This window comes from Phacochoerus africanus, chromosome 2 (assembly GCF_016906955.1).
Source record: "Phacochoerus africanus isolate WHEZ1 chromosome 2, ROS_Pafr_v1, whole genome shotgun sequence".
NCBI classification, from domain to species: domain Eukaryota; kingdom Metazoa; phylum Chordata; class Mammalia; order Artiodactyla; family Suidae; genus Phacochoerus; species Phacochoerus africanus.
In genome coordinates this window covers 149,929,054-149,945,252 of record NC_062545.1, presented here as the reverse complement: position 1 = coordinate 149,945,252, position 16,199 = coordinate 149,929,054, and the positions used below count along the sequence as shown (strand labels likewise).

At 50.0% G+C, this 16,199-nt stretch overlaps 1 protein-coding gene across 8 annotated transcripts in view; it reads right to left on the bottom strand.

Annotated features, from left to right (window-relative positions):
- MBP (myelin basic protein) overlaps positions 1 to 16,199 on the bottom strand; it is a 117,324-nt gene that overhangs the window by 34,977 nt on the left and 66,148 nt on the right. For all 8 annotated transcript variants that reach the window (XM_047766927.1, XM_047766925.1, XM_047766926.1 and 5 more), the window contains one exon: positions 785 to 1,221. In XM_047766927.1, the coding sequence (XP_047622883.1) occupies positions 785 to 1,221 (437 nt within the window). The remainder of the gene's footprint in view (positions 1 to 784; positions 1,222 to 16,199) is intronic.

Genomic DNA, 16,199 nt, shown 5'->3' with positions numbered 1-16,199 from the left:
TACACGACAAAGCAGATGCCATGCATACTATGTACTTGCTACGGGATAGCCACTTGGGGATTAGCCTTCCAGTGAAACATCAGCCACAGATGTTCTATTCACAGTCAAGTCCAGAAGCCACTGCTGCAAACCGGACCACAATAGGAGCATTTTTCTCTACCGGTATGTTTTTATCTACAGAACATTTAAATAATGGGACTTCACAAATTCTATATTCAAATTAATGACAGAACAAAATAATACAGTTTTGATTCATAGACACACCCATTCATCCCCCCATCCGCTTCCCCTAAACAACTCAGACAAGAGAACGCCTGCTCCAGGCGCATTAAAATTTCGGGTTTGTTCCAAAGTCCTCAATCACATTATTGTTGTAATGGAACATGAAGCCAGCAGCACTGGGTCCAAGAGAAAACAGGCATATCCCAACACTGAACCCCAAAGAAGCAAAATCAGCCATAGAGCCCCCAAGCAGAAGACACAGAGGACCCCAGCCCACGGTGCTCTTTCTGCAGCCCCCACATCCCTTCCCGAGCCACATTCCAACCACCTTCCTTGCAAGCAGGGGAAAGGGGGTGAGCTACGTGGAAGCATCACAGGCAGAGCCCTGGGCCCCTCCCAAAGGCCATAAGCATCCCCAGTAAGGACAGCACATTTCCCCAGACAGCAGAGATGTTGCGCCAGCACCTCCTGTAATGGCTGGTTCACCTGTGGACTCCCTTCTTTTTCCATTTACACCGCAGGGGACGCACCACCTGTACGCTCTCTATTCCTCAGAGCTCACCTTGCCCGAGCCCCGCTTGGGTGCACCCCTGTCAGTGCCAAAGAAGCGGCCGAGGGAGTCGAGGATGCCAGTGTCTCTGTGCCTGGGGAGGAAGCCGTGCCTGGCGTGGTCCATGGTGCTCGCGGAGGCCAGGTACTTTGATCCGTGCCTCTGGGAGGGTCTCTTCTGTGACGCCATCACATCCAGGCCCTCGGGAGCAGCTGCACTGTCTTCTTGGATGGTCTGCAGCTCGTCTGACTCTGAGGGCCTGTCTTTGAAGGTGTTGTCCTCCCTCCCTGGGGCATCTCGGGAAAAGAGGCGGATCAAGTGGGGGCGGCCCCCGGGGTCAGCTGGGTTGGCGTCCGGCCAGGCATTCTTTGGGTTCGCTGTGCACTTGGAGTCTGTCACCGCTGTGTCCTGCAAGGGGGTCCCATTGTTCTGCTCCACATCTGCCTCTCCTGCAAACAACAGTGAGATATGAATACGGCTGTGCAAAGCGGGGCGCGGACAATGCCGCTTTCTTCCCAGGCCGGTGGACAGGCCATCTCCTACAAAATCCACAGAATGAGCAGGCGCCATGGTGCTCCATGCAGCTCCCCACTGCCTTGGGTGGACCCCACCCTGGCCTGAGCATCCTGGGGGCAGCTCTGGTCTCAGAGGCCCTGGGAATTGCCTCAGGTGCTCAGATTTGGCACCAGGCCTTCCTGAGCCAGCACAGCTGTGCACACAATCTCCCTTTGCTGCCCTGGGAGCCTCGCAGGCACCTTTGTGGGACATTTATCATCTAAATGGCTAATGGTGCAAAAGCTAAGTGTGTTGGGAGCATTTATTTGACAACAGGTATTTTTAGCATTCTTGGTATAAATGCGACTTCCCACGACTTTTGCAATTCATGCCTTAAAGAAGTGGGGCGTTTCAAATTCTTTGGTTTCCAGATTTCACAAGAGGCCTGTTGCATGAGAGAACTGCTTATTCAAGACATTTTGATTTGGCCTCTCCTCTGTAAGTAGCAGCAATCAGAAAGTTTAAGTGGGAATGGGGTATTTCATGTTACATACCTCCATCCCTTAGCTTTTTACAACAATATGCAGCATTGCTCTCAAGAATGGCAATGCATCCATCTTGCTCTCAGTTACAAGGTAGGTATAAATGAATGTCATAGTTTCCTCTCCAAAGTTTATTACCTGTCTATGGAAAATGTGGGTTTCCTCACACTGTCCTATAATATCATCCATCCATCTAGCCACCCAACAGTCTGTTCACTGACATTTACCAACATCCATCCATCCATCCATCCTTCCTTCCAGCCATCCACTTATCCATCCACTTATTCATCCATCCATCCATCCACTCCTCCAGCCACTTATCTACCCACCCATCCATCCACCCCTGCCCTCCAGCCACGCACCTAGCAAGTGTAATGTGCTGTGCTGGGTGAATAAGATGTAGTCTTTGTCGCATGAACACAGTTAAAAACAAACATTATGGGTCATAATGAATATTCACTTATGAATAGTGTCCCCCCAAATGATGTGTCCACATCCTAAGCCCCAGTCCCTATGAATGTGGACTTATTTGGAGATTAGGTCTTTTGCGGATATAATCAAGTTAAGAAGGGGTCACACTGGTAGGGTGGTCCCTAACCCAATGACCAGTGTCCTTGTAAGAAGAGGGGTTCTGGACGCAGACAGAGACACACAGAAAAAAGGCCATGTGTTGATGGAAGCTAACGGTGGCCTGATGTGTCTACAAGACAGGGGTTGCTGGGACCTCGAGGCAGGGGTGGGGAGACCTGGGCAGACCCTGCCCCAGAGCCTTTGGGGAGGACACGGCCCTGCCCACTCCTGAGTGTGGACTCTGGCCCCTAAAACTGTGAGAAAAGATATCTTGTTGTTTTAAGTCCCCCAGTTTGTGGTCATTCATTGTGGCAGCCACAGGAAATAGACACAATGTGTAATTTCATGTCAGGTAATGTTAAGAAAGGAAAGCAGAATGAGGGGCATCAGGAAAGTCCTTTGAGGGGACATCTGGGTAACAGGAGAGTGTGGGCCATGTGTGGACTGGAGAGGGGTGGTGGGCGTGCTCTGAGGAGTGGGACACCCAGGACAAGGCTCCTCCCGAAGAACCCTGGCTGGTTCTCCAGGGAGAGGCAGAAAGGCCTGGAGCCTGAGGGAGCTGGTGCAAGGCCTAGGGTGAGAGGGAGCTGGCTAGTGGGGGATGGTGAGGGGCAGGAGCAATGGACGGCAGGGAGGAGGGGGTGGGGGAGGGGGAGGAAGAATGATGGGAAGTGGGGGTGGGGATGATGGGGGAGGGGAGCAGATGGGGAGGAGGGGGTAAGGGTGAGGGGGTAGGTTGGGGTAGAGGTGAGGGGAGTGATGGGGGAAGGGAGGGGGTGATGGGGAAGGGTGCATGGGGGGGATGGTAAAAGAGACAGGCCAGCCAGACTGCAAGAGCTTCCAGGGGGAGAGATGGCCTTTTTTCAGAAAGCGGCCTCAGCCAGCCAAGGAAGGAGGTGTGGGTGGGACTAGAGTTAGAAGAAGGCTCAGCTTGCAGATGGGCATAGGTGCAGGAGGACCTTGGTGGGAGGGGCTGTGGTCCAAAGGAGAGAGAGGGTGCAGAGTCAAGGTCCCGTCCTGAGGTGGCAGGAAGGGACAGCCAGTATGGGGGATGACTGCAAGGAGCTTTGTTTCCTTGTTTGTATGTCTCTGTGGACGTTTTCATAGTGCACCTACTTTCACAAATACATAGATAACAAAAGCCAAATGGTTTTTCACTCTTTCAGCAAAATCGCAGGAGTCCAGAAGACTGTCCAGGAATGACACGCATCATGCAGTCAATACACTGACCTATGTTTCCATAGAAGAATAACTTACTCCCAGTGGCTAGCATAAATGTTTGCTGGAGACCAAGCACCAGGCAAAGAGCCAGACCCTGGGATCCTGGGGTCTCAATCCTGCTCCTAAGTGGGGGTACCTAACACCAGCCACGCCACAGGCCTTTAGAATCTAGCACAATTTGACGACCACTGATCAAGTCAACCACATGAGAACTCCAATATTTATCACATGTCAGATCTCTCAGTGCATCGTGGCAAGGTGCAGAAGCAGCATGGGGAATGCTGTGACCGGTGCAGAGCTGTAGATGTTTGCAGGGATGTAACGTTAATTTACAGGTTGCAGCAGAAAGAGTCTGATTTTCTAGCTGTGCCTTAGATGCTGTGGCTAGTATGAATTCATGCAAATATGAAGGGGAAACAATCGCTGTATTGTACATGATTAAATGCATTAACGAAATGCAGGCGCATCTGAATACTAATATTTTTACAACAGTTGGCCTTTGTGTCCCTGAATATGGTTATTTGTGATGCACAGAGAAGGCCGTTTGTGTCTTGAAAGTAGCTTCTCCCAAGACACAAGGAGCCAAGGGAGAAAGGAAAATCTGTGGCTCTGCAGCATTTGGGGTAAGGACAAGTGCAGTTTTAATGTGTCAATTAATACCAGCTTTACTCAAATTAAAGCCCAGTGCAGTTTTTATTTAGACTCTAACTCTGGAGCAGGGCAATTAGTACACAGTTTGAGAGGCCTTGAGCTGGCTCCACCAGTTGAAGCACTTGCAATACTCTATGATTGTTCCCATCCTTCAGGAAATTGCAAGAAACCTTCTTTAAAAATCCCCACCTACATCTAATGATGGAGAGATGATGCCAGAGAACTTAGGTGGGATATGCACTGGGGTGCCTGCCCCAGGCAGCTGGACCATGATTCTCTGAATGTAGCTTCTGTGTGGTCAGCTGCTTCTAGGGAACCTGAGTGACCGCCTCAGGTCTCCCTAAATTTCTCTCTCTAGCTGGCATGTTGTTCCCAAGGGCGGGGACCGTGACGGATTTGTCCCCTGCCTTCCCCAGGGCGCTGGCCAACACTGGGAGCTCAGTTTCACTCCAGATGCACTGCTGTTTCCTGGACTGTTGACTCAATGAGGAAACAGCAGAAACCGAATCCCACACTCGTCTTTGCTAGAACTTACTGCTGGCAGTGTAGCTGCTGTTTGTCATGTTCTCATCCTTAAGAGAGAGTCCCCTTCAATCCTGAAAGGCTCTGGACCCAGTGTCTAAAGAGCCCTGGCTCAGAAACGGGTTTGTTTGCATAATGGAATTCTTTCCAGCAATGTAGAGGTTCAGTAATATTCTAAATGTAACCAGTCAGCATGGCTCTGAGGTTCCAGATTAAAGAACTCAGCATTCCCGCCCTGCCTTTCACCAAGTCCAAAACCGAGCTTGGACACTGGATGCTGGGGCAACGGGCTCACGCTGCACACAGCCGTCGAGTAAGGCTGACCTCACAGGCTGTTAGGTCCACCTGAGCTCTCTTGGAGCTTGGAGTAAATCAGACCAGGAGGATGGCAGAGAAAGTACTGTGGTTGCAACGTGCCCAGGGTCCAGGCTCGCAAGGGCTAGTGGCCGGTAGGGCATCACCTAGCAGGGCCCTGGAGGCTGACCTTGACCTCCACCCGTCACTGCCCTGGCCCATGGCCCAGCTGCCCATGGTGTCTGTGGTTATGAGTGGGAGGGTGCAGTCACATGCTTGTCCTCGGTACCTTGGGGTCCCTTCCGCAGCACATGCTGGGACCTGGCATGCCAGGTATCTCCCTGGGGGCCACCCCTCCCATAAAGGCAGCTTTCGGGGACAGTCCAGGAGGGAAGAGTCCCTGCTGAGTGCTGACTGCATGTTCTGTGTGCATTACCAGCAACCTCACGAAGCTGGTGATTTCATGCGTCCTTTTACTCTGAGGAAACTCAGACATAGAAAAGTGATGCAAGAGTGGAGGAAGCGATGTTCATTCCAGGTCCCAAGCTGCTGGTCCACCTTCTGCAACCCTGAGGTCATCCTCAGCTCCAGACGCCTCACGTGGGCCTGCGCCAGCCCCACCTGGCTTTGACTCTCGCTAGGTTTTGCCTCTCGTGGTCACATGTAACTGCAGATAATTGATGGCTGAAACATTTTGGTTTAACAGACAGGGACTGAACAGGGGAGATGGAGCAACTTTCTGGAAAGCCAGTCCCCCACCTGCAGCAGAGCCCTGGCTGCACCCTCACGCCGAAGGGTGGGAGGGGCTACCTTGCCACCACCGCGCCCCACCCCCCCCCCACCACCACCCCGGCCCCCGTACCTCCTGCCCACAGAACTAGCTCGTCCCAATTCACTACATCCGCTGTCCTTGGCAGAATGTGTTAATGACTGTTAAACACCCCAAAAGGCTGAGCCAGGAATCCTGAAAAGCCCTTGAAATTCCGACAAAGAATCAACCATAATGTCAACCTTTTATGTAATGATGTAAAAGCTCTGAGTACAGTGACTTCATGCTTGTCGAGAAAACTGCCACGTACCTATCATTGTGCTATAACCAGAAAATGACACACATTCATACAAGATCATCTAGGATAAATGATGATGACAAATTGAATGCTGTTCTCTACTGAAATAGGACATTTTTACCTAGACCGTATATCATATGCTCTTTTCCGTCACCTCCATGGAAATCATCTTCCATCCCTAATTTTCATCAAAATCACGTGTGTGTATGTGTGCATGCATGCGCACACTCATGAGAAAAAATACACATGCCCAGGCACAGCCCGGAACCAAAAAGTTAGAATGCATAGGATGGCCCCCGATTCTGCTTAAAAAAACAAAACAAAACAAAACAAAAACAAAAAAACAGGCAGGGTGGAGTGGGCAGAGAGTTATTCATTCTCCAAATGACTAGGTCTGCCCTTTAACACAGCAGGGTACATGCTCCATGACACTCCTGGCCAAGCTCAAGTGCGCAGTAACTACGAGGGAAGCTCAGCCTCAAAGGTGCCGAAGGCCTTGAACCTGTGGTGCTCGGGCGTTTCCCACCCTCGGTGTTACTGGAGCCCCAGCTCTTGTCCAAGGTGGCACTGGTCTCCTCTCCTGGGATAGTGCTTGTCTACCTTGAGCCCAGGGCCTTTCCCAGCCTTGGGCTGACCTGGGTGGGTGGCTCTGTTCCCACCACGTGGGGAGCCGGGCTCGTGACATCCTGGGTCCAGTGGGGCGGTCAGCAGTCAGTGAGGGCATGGGCTTCATCCTCTGAGTTGGCGCCTTTATCCAATGGCCACAGGATCTCAGGTCAACGCGAATAGAAAGTATTTATGCGGTTCCTCAGAGCAGCCCTCAAACCGGATAACACATAATACAGAAATCACCCCTGTGAGCGCGAGTCACTCTATTAATTACATTTAACTACAAAATGAAAATCTTCCATGAACACCATGGAAGCCATAGTGGCTTCTTTTCACCACAATTCACTTAATGTTTTTTCCTATGAGGAGAACCTGAAACATAAGACCTGAGGGATACCCAAGTGTAATTTCATCAGGGAAGTTTAATCAAATTTCATATTCATGGCCGATCAGATCTTTAAGGAGACTGGAAACCATAAAAATGTTCATCACTCAGCTAATTAGAGGGTTTGCCAAGAAGTAAACTTTAAAAATGTGCGGTGGTGGCTCAGCTCACCACCAATCACCTCGGTCGGTTTATTTTATTTATACACATCATTCCCAGACTTGGGACCAGAAAGAGAGCAAAAATGAGGGGTGGGATTTCATTTATCTAGACATCTCTGGAAGCTTTTGTTTGGGCTGCTGAGACACTAAGGGGGGACAAGGAATGATTGTGTATCAGCCCATGTTCCACTGAGGGCAGGGGGACTTTTGCCCAGAGAACAGGGGCACCGTCCCAGAATGAAGGGCTGTAGAGAGCACTTAGGTCACTTTAGACCCTCCTGCCAAGAGGCCACCTCTATCCACAGCCTTCCAGGCCCACCTGCTGGAGGCTGTGGGTTCCTCACCAGTGGCCTCCTGGGAAGGGCAGGGCTGTCACACAGGAGGAAGCCCCACGGTTCCAACAGACTCTCCCGCCCTGTGCCCTGTGCCGAGGTCCCAAACCCTGAACACGATGCTGCCTAGACTCTGAACCCACAGCTCTCATGTTGCCAGTGACTTCTAAAAATATCCCACTGAAGGGCTTTAGTATTTATAATATACGTGCTTTCCCCCCTCACATGACATCCGTCAGGTATTTTGATAGAAAATAACACGTTTACTCATTTTATGGGATCAGACTCATTGTTTTTACCTACATTTTAACCTGGGTGTTAAAAATAGCTGTTTTTGGTGGCATATCTAATTCGGTCTACAGACCAGACTATAATTTTAGTTGAGTGTCTTAAGTTCCCATGAAATTACAGAAAAAAAAAAAAAGCCACCCCCAAACCGAAGTCACAACTGAGCTGATGTGCGAGGTCTGCCCCCATCACGGATTTTCTCCTGGCTCAAAGTCACGGATTGCCACGTTACTGTCCCCACCCCCTCCTCCTGGTGGGTCTGACACACACAGTGCACCCGGACGCAATCTCCTGTGACACCCCGTGGGAGCCCCGAATCTTCCCCTGGTTCTCCTTTACAGTGTAGACGATTGTCCAAGAAGTGTTGGGGTCATACAGTCAACGTCCAAGCTGCTGGCACCAGGACTCCTAGAAGCTCAGGCCATGGTCAGGAGCCCCACCAAGGTCATGGGGACCCGCCGTCTCAGCCTTTATCTTCCACGTTCCCTGTCGTAAAGTCCTGTGGTGCCCAAGGCAGCAGTCACCCAGAGATAGAGCCCGCAGTGACCCTGCAGGAAGGGCTCTGCCTGGGGCGGTCGCCGTCCAGAGCCAGGCTCTGGGGACCTTGAGTACTTTGGTCTGAACACAGAAAAGGCAGAGTTCAGAGCAGCTGAGAGCTCTATGGTCAGGCCCATTGAGGATTTTCGCCTAAAGTGATTTGCAATCTGGTTTCCCAGCCTACTGTCCCTTTAGGATGTATCATCCAAAAATATACTCATAGGAGTTCCCGTCGTGGCGCAGTGGTTAATGAATCCAACTAGGAACCATGAGGTGGCGGGTTCGGTCCCTGCCCTTGCTCAGTGGGTTAATGATCCGGCGTTGCCGTGAGCTGTGGTGTAGGTTGCAGACGCGGCTCGGATCCCGCGTTGCTGTGGCTCTGGCGTAGGCTGGTGGCTACAGCTCCGATTCAACCCCTAGCCTGGGAACCTCCATATGCCGCGGGAGCGGCCCAAGAAATAGCAACAACAAAAAAGACAAAAGACAAAAACAAAACAAAACAAACAAAACAAACAAACAAACAAAAAATATACCCATAGACCCAAAGGCACCAAAACACACTGCTTTCACAACCGTTTGGATGAAGCCTTCATTTCTGACTTAAAGCAGCTGCATGGAATAGAGGAAAGGAACTATCACTGTGGAATCTGCAAAACAGAGCAAATTGTTAGTTATTTGATCTTCAATTTGCTGTTTTTCGACTAATGCTTTCTTTCATACTTCCATATTTTCTCCATCAAATACTATCTTACAGATTATTGAGACCATCAAAGCCATGGTACAATGTAGATTCACACAATTGATGCCGTTTCAGGCCCTCTCTCACTGAGACAAGTGGATGGGACAAGGTCAAGTCCTTTGGGGCAGGTGAGAAGGAGAGAAGAAATCTGAAGTCACATGCTGTTCTTTAGGGTCAAGGGCACCTTAATGGATATACAGAGATGCTTGTAAGAACTGCAGAAAAGTTGTCCAAAGCTCCAGCCCACTGTAGAAGAGATCCCATTTCCAAGACAAAAAACAAAAAACACCAAAAAAATAAGAGAAGGTGATTCGGTTTCCTAAAGCCCAGAAAAAAACAGGCAGAAGTTCAGATCTCGAAACTGAAACAGACAACACTGAAGAGAATAGATTCTCCACTGGCTTCTGCTGGTGGGAAGATGCTTTGGACCCGCTGTCGCAGGATTTTCACCAGAGGTGGCTTTGCGGACCAGCGGTAACTGCGCATAGCCTCCTGTCCACCCTCGCCTGCCCATCCGCTCGTCCCCTCCCAACCCATCAGTGACTACCCAGGACCTCAGCCTCCTTCTGCGGATTCCAGGGAAGCCATGGAAAAAGAAGGCAGATGTTGTTTCTTCTGATAGACCTGAGTCCTGGCCAGATTCTCATTTTGGGTTGATGGTATGAAAAGGGTCACATTTCCAGGTTACTTTCCTCGAAGTGAGGTTCTTAATGCAGGGCATGCTGCTATGTTATCCCACAAAAGAAGGTCTTGTCCCCTCTCATGTGACACAAGGAGGCACCTGCTTGACTGTGGACTGTCAGCTCCTTCCATGGCACCCCACTGGCTGCCAGGCATGTGGTCTGCTGGGCTGGGATTAAACCCCAGTCTGGCATCCTTTCTCCCTGAAATGGCCTTTGGAGGAAGCCAGGAGTTGGCTGCAGAGAGTGGCCTGCGGGCTCTGTCTATTCACAGTCGGGCTGGGGACAAGGGCTTGTGCCCAAGTGCTCAGCTCCTGTCCTCAAGGGGCTGCCTTCAACCAGGATGCGAGCCTGGGGCCTTGGACAGAACCTCAAGTTAAAATGACGGGGACAGGCATGTGGTGCAGAGGGGTGAAGGGCAAAAGGAAGCGCTTCTTACGAGCACATGGCTCCCTGGGCCACCCCCCTGAGCAGGGTGGCACCTGAAAGTCTCTGCTGTGTCCTGGCTGCTCTCTGCAGAGGAACTGACCCGGGGAGCCTGGAATTTGCCAGTGTGGGCCTGTGCTAAGAGCCCCCTCCTTTTCAGTGGAATGCTTCTACCCCTGGCACGCTGGCCTGAGGTCACCATGGAGGGCAAAGAAACAAAAAGGCCCATGGTTGTGGCCTGCGGGTTTGCTGGGGCAGAAATTCAGCATCTATGAGAGGCATGCGGCCGCCCGCAGGCTCTGCGCAGAGCTTTCTTTAAAACCTCTCCACAAATAGGTCCTACCCACCCGCCCATCACACACGAATGCCTCCTTTGTGTCCCCAGAACATAGAGTTTGTATTTGCTCTAAATAACTCACCCCTCAAACCCTCCCACAGTGGGATGGGGTCCTGGGCAAGGCAGCCCCGTGCAGAGCCAGAGCAGGTGCAGGACGGGCTGTGCATCTGCCTCGCGGGGCTGCATTTCTCCCCGGCACCACCGTGGTGACAGGCCACACGCCTGGCCTCCCCTACACGTTGGTGTCAGGATAGTGAGATTCCAAAGCCAGCCCAACATTCTCATGGCTTTGCTGCTCCTGCAGCCCCTGATTCTCAGAGAAACTTGCTGCAGACCCAGAGAGGCCACAGGGCTCCCAGAAAAAGTGGCATCCCAGGTACCACATCTCAGGTACCACATCCCAGGTACTACATCTCAGGTGCCACTGCAAATTGCTTTTCAGTGGGGAGTAAATAGGCTGAAAAATGTGCGCCTACCTCTAAGCCAGTTTTACACAGTGGTGCTCAACACGCTGGAGGAGGAAAGCTGAATTTGGGCTGCAGGACCAGAGCCTGTGAGTCAGAACCCATAGACTTCGGTTCTTGGTTCTACGCCAACCATGTGCCCTTGAACATGTGATTCAATCTCTTAATGCCTTGGGTGCCTCATCTGCAAGACTGAGCAAATATGAGGAGTTCCTTTATGTCATTGTTCTGCTGAGCACTGGAGGTGCATGTAATAAGACGCTCTTAAGTGGGGCACACAGTGAATGCTAAGTGGGGGCTTTTGCTATGGTTGCTGTTATTCTGACGTTTATAAAACTAGTCTGGGAATACCTTGCGTAAGATCCCACACATTTCCCATCCACCCATCAACCCACCTATCCAGCCATAAGTTCATCTACCCACTCATTCACCCATCTACCCACCTACCCACCCATTCATCTATCCACCCAGCCATCCACTCACCCATTCATGCTTTTGCCCACCCATCCACCTAGCCACCCATCCATCTATCCATCCACCCACCCATCTATCAATCCACCCACCCATCCACCTACCCACCAACACATCAGCCCACCCATCCATACCTCTATCCATTTACCCAGCCGACACTCACTTCATACCTACGTGGGAAGAATTCTAAGAATGGGCCCCCAGAATTCAGCCCTGTACAATGCCCACCTCTCTGAGTGTGAGGAACCTGTGAATATGATGAAGTATCATTGGTACCTCATCATATTCATGGTTATGTTCTGTCTCATGGCAAAAGGGACGTCAACTGGGGAGGTTTAACCAACCACAGGGGCCTCTAGAAGGCAGAGTTTTCTCCAACTGGCAGCAGAAGCCAAGGTCAGGGAGATTGTCATCCATGTGGGGGAAGGATGCGGGCACCGTTGTTTCAAAAACAGGACTCCATGCAGGGCCTGGAGGGTGGTCTCTAGGACCTGAGGTGACCCTGGCTGAGCCCCAGAATGGCTCAGAATTGAATTCTGCCAACAACCTGTGTGAGCCTAGAGGTGGATCTCCCTGGAGCCTCCAGGTAAGGGCCCGGCCTGGCTGACACCTTGATGTGGGTGCAGAAAACTGGGAGGCCTGCCCAGACTTCTTACCACTGACTAGGGCTCATGGGTAGGCTTGGTTTCAAGCTGCTAAATGTGTGGTAATTGGTTCCACAGTCACAGAAGTGAGCACATACCCACTGTGTGTCTGGGGAGGACGTGGGGTAGATGGTGGACACACAGACACAGTCCTGCCGCATCCGCCTCCCCCCCACCCCCCGCCACCCCTGGCCTGCAGACAGGAGGATGGAAATGAAAAGAAGAGCCCACAATCCTCACATGTAGTTCTGCAGGAAGGAAGGATGTCCCTAGGGGCCTCAGCTGGGAAGCTTCCCGTCCCTGGGGCGGGAAGGGGTTTGCCCAATGGGAGGGGCTGGGGCTCCAGGGAGAGAGCCGATCCAGGGCTGGATGCTGGTGCGAGCAGGGCGGGTGCGGGCTCACTGGGGGCTGAAGGTCATGTGAAGTGTGCATTTGCTTTTATTGAGCTCCATGGGGTCCAGCAGCACCACAGAGTGAAAGGGAATGTGAGGGTCTGGGTAGGCAGGGCTGGGGGACAAGAGTGAGTCTCTACCCACCATTTGGATAGGCCTCCAGATGAGTGGCCCTTCGCATACTTTATCCTAAAAGCACGAGATGCCACAGAGGGGCTTTTTAAATCCAGAAGCAGAATACTCCAATTTACATTTACAGAAAGTTCTGCTGAGAAGAAGGGGTGCCAGGGACCAGCAGAAAGGCTTGGGCTGGGGTCAGCATGACAGGGCTGCAGGTCCCATGAGGCTTCGAAGAACAGCAGCAGCATCACCTGGGAACCTGCCAGAAGTGCACATCCCCTGGGGGCTGGACAGTGGCCTGTGTGTCAGACCCACTGACAGGGACCTCGCGGCCAGGCAGTGGCCGGTGTGTTAACAGCTGTCTTGGGAACTTGGGTCACAGGGCACCTCGAGTTCTAGAAGCTGCACCAGCATGTGACAGGTGCCCAGAAATGTCTGCTGGGTAAAGGGAGCCCATGAGGGCTGGGACAGTGGCCCCCCGTCTTGGCTGCACATTAATAATTGGGGTGCTTTCACAGCCTCCACCCCCCAGATCAATTGCTCAGAAATCTGGGGCAGGCTGGGGGTGGGACAGAAGCCCAGGGCCACAGTTAGCAGGAGAGAGAGCGGCAGTGTGCTTGTGGAGGGAGCCTTGGAGAAGGGGCCCCTGATCAGCCTGGAGTTTCCTCACTGGAAGATTTCAGGAAAGACAATCACGCCCAGAGACAGTGGGCAGCGAGGAGGAAGCGGCACCTGTGGGTGCCCTTCGCTGCCCCGAGCCCCATCCTGGGTGCTCCCGGGCTCCTTTAGGGCTCCAAAGGCAGAGCTGAGTAAGCCTGACAGAGACTGTAGGGCCTGCAAGACCTGAAACATTAACCACTTGCCCCTTTACAAGAAACGTGTGTTGACCTCTGTGAGCTATGAAGCAGGTTTAAGCTCCAAGAACAAGAGTAACTAGTCAGTGCAGGCTTAACAGGATGCAGACCTGATGGTCAGTGCAACACAACCGCAGGAGAAGCAGAGTTTTGAGGGCTGACAGGGATTACATAACTCATTTTTGTACCTACAGTGCTTTGTGGCTTTGAAGCTCTGTGGCTTGACATGTAAGGTAGTTTTCAAAAACACATTTAGTTTTCATTTCATGAATGAGATTAATGAGAATTGTTTTCAAATGAGAAGATGGGTCTATCTGCTGGCCTAAAGGGAGGCAGCCCTTTGGGATAATTTACACTTAGTTGACACCCCAGGTCATTCAAGAACCTCTGGCAAGGACCCAGGGGCTGAGAAGCAAGAACCCCAACTCAGAAGGTAACTGTGAATAGAGCGAAGAGCTTGGTGTAATCTGAATGGACCGGGTGGGAGATGAGAGCTGTTTCTTAGACAAAGAAACTCTCAAAGCAGGCAGGAGCATGAACAGGTAATGGGAAGTGCTATTCTTCATCATTAAGGAGCCAGAGCCAAAAAAAAAGGCCAGAAGGAAACTTGCAGGTGAACTGGCAGCACCTTCATAGCCACCAAATAAAGGCCTCACATGACACTTCCGTACCCAGAACTTCTGATGTCTGAGAACACCTGTCACTCACAATCTTTTGTCTGCACGTGTACAAACTGCTCTTGCACTTGACTTTCACTCTTAGAACAGGCAAGAGCGCTGATCACTGAGGAGTTTATTTGTTTATGCAAAATTACTTATAAAGGATAAAAACCAGTTGCCTATATGGATATGCATCCATCCCACCCTTCACAATTGTCCTGAACATTATTCGGGATTCAACTTTAGAATTTTCTCTGATTATCTTTCTTTCTTCTTCTCTTTCAATTCTGAGGTTTGCTTGCTAAATAATCAGATGATCTAAGATTGTTTCTTTTGGAAGAATGACCAATGAAAGACTTGCAGAAAGCCGAACATTAGTGCAACAGACCCCACATTATTTACTGGTTATCTATTTGTAATCAGTAAATAATGTGAAATTTCTACTAACCATGGCACTACAACAACCAAGTCAGCCTGCAGATGCAAAGACACAAAAATGCTGCGAGTTCACAACCAAACAGACAGGATTGTCATTTTCTGTGACCATTTCTGGAATTTCTTTTGAATATGAATAGCCAATATTTACCTGCAATTGTCAGGAATTAAAGAGAGGAAGAGAGGTACATGTGCAGAAAGTGATGTGTTTTCTTATTCTTTCAGCCAAAGGCACATGTTCTAGAAACCTCAGTCCTTGGAGAAGTTCTGACATTTGACATGGGTTGCTTTGCTTGGGTATTTGCTGTCATTAACGAAAAGGATCCACGACCACCCAGCTTTGACTGGCGTCTCTCCTCTAAGCTGAGAGAGAACCCCATGTTTAACCCACACACTGCTAAAAACATTTACACCATTTTATGAGTATTCAGAGAATGAGAACGCTTTCACCGTTTACCTGGGAAAACTTGCAACAGTCACCTTTGATATTGACTCTTTTTGTGGGACCCGCATAGTCCATAGCTCACAAGGTAACAAATGATCGATCCGTTTGCTGTGGGGCATTTTCCTAAACGAGGGTGTTATTTTTAGACCTTTCTTGGGCACAGTGGCAGATAGATATGTCCCGCAGCACTTTCTGTCCCTGGAAGCCGCAGGAACAATGGTGTCAAATGTCTAGCGGCAGGACAGGACTCTTCACACAATGTCTGCTTTTCACACAAGCGGCCTCCCAGCACTGAGAAAGTGCCCACACAGTGCCAGTCCCGTACCAGCCAGTGTTAGCCACTGCTCTTTTTTAAGGATAAAAATAACTTGACATCTCTGCAAGTGAAGAAATATTCAGTGAAATACTTAAAAAACCCTCGGGCCATAAAACATGATTTTTTTTTCAGATTAAGAAAAGGCAACATAACAATTAGATAGATGGCAATACAGGAAACATTCCAAGATATCAGTTATAAAAATGGTGTCAGGTAAATTCTCTCTATCTGCTGCTTTTACTGTTCCAAGATATATATTGTTTTAGTAAAGAGCATGCTAATATTTTAATGGTTTTTCGGTTTATTTTCTATTTCAGAGATTGTTTTGGGACAATTTATCATGATCATATAATCAGACACCATTTCCACTTTATAAGGTTTCTGACTGAAGAAATGAAAAATATTCCTTATTTACTCATGCAGTGGAGGTAGATATGTTAAAAGACTGATTTGTAAAATTTCTAACCGAATCACAATGGGTGCTTATAATAATCCACTTTTGTGTTTATTGCATGAACATCAATTAAACTGATAATTTCACAAGGAAATGATCGTATGTAGAAAGTCAACATTTCAATATCATGAAAATAAATGCACACACACGTATGGATGTGTGAGTATTACAGTTCTGCAAAGTTAAAAACCTGATCTTAAATCTCACTGTAACAGTTTGAATTTTTATCAGAGAGATAATTTGGCACAGTTAGTCCTGGGCTATTCCAAGGGGTTGTGGGTCCTGAGGAACCTGAGGGGCATGATGGAACCTGCCAA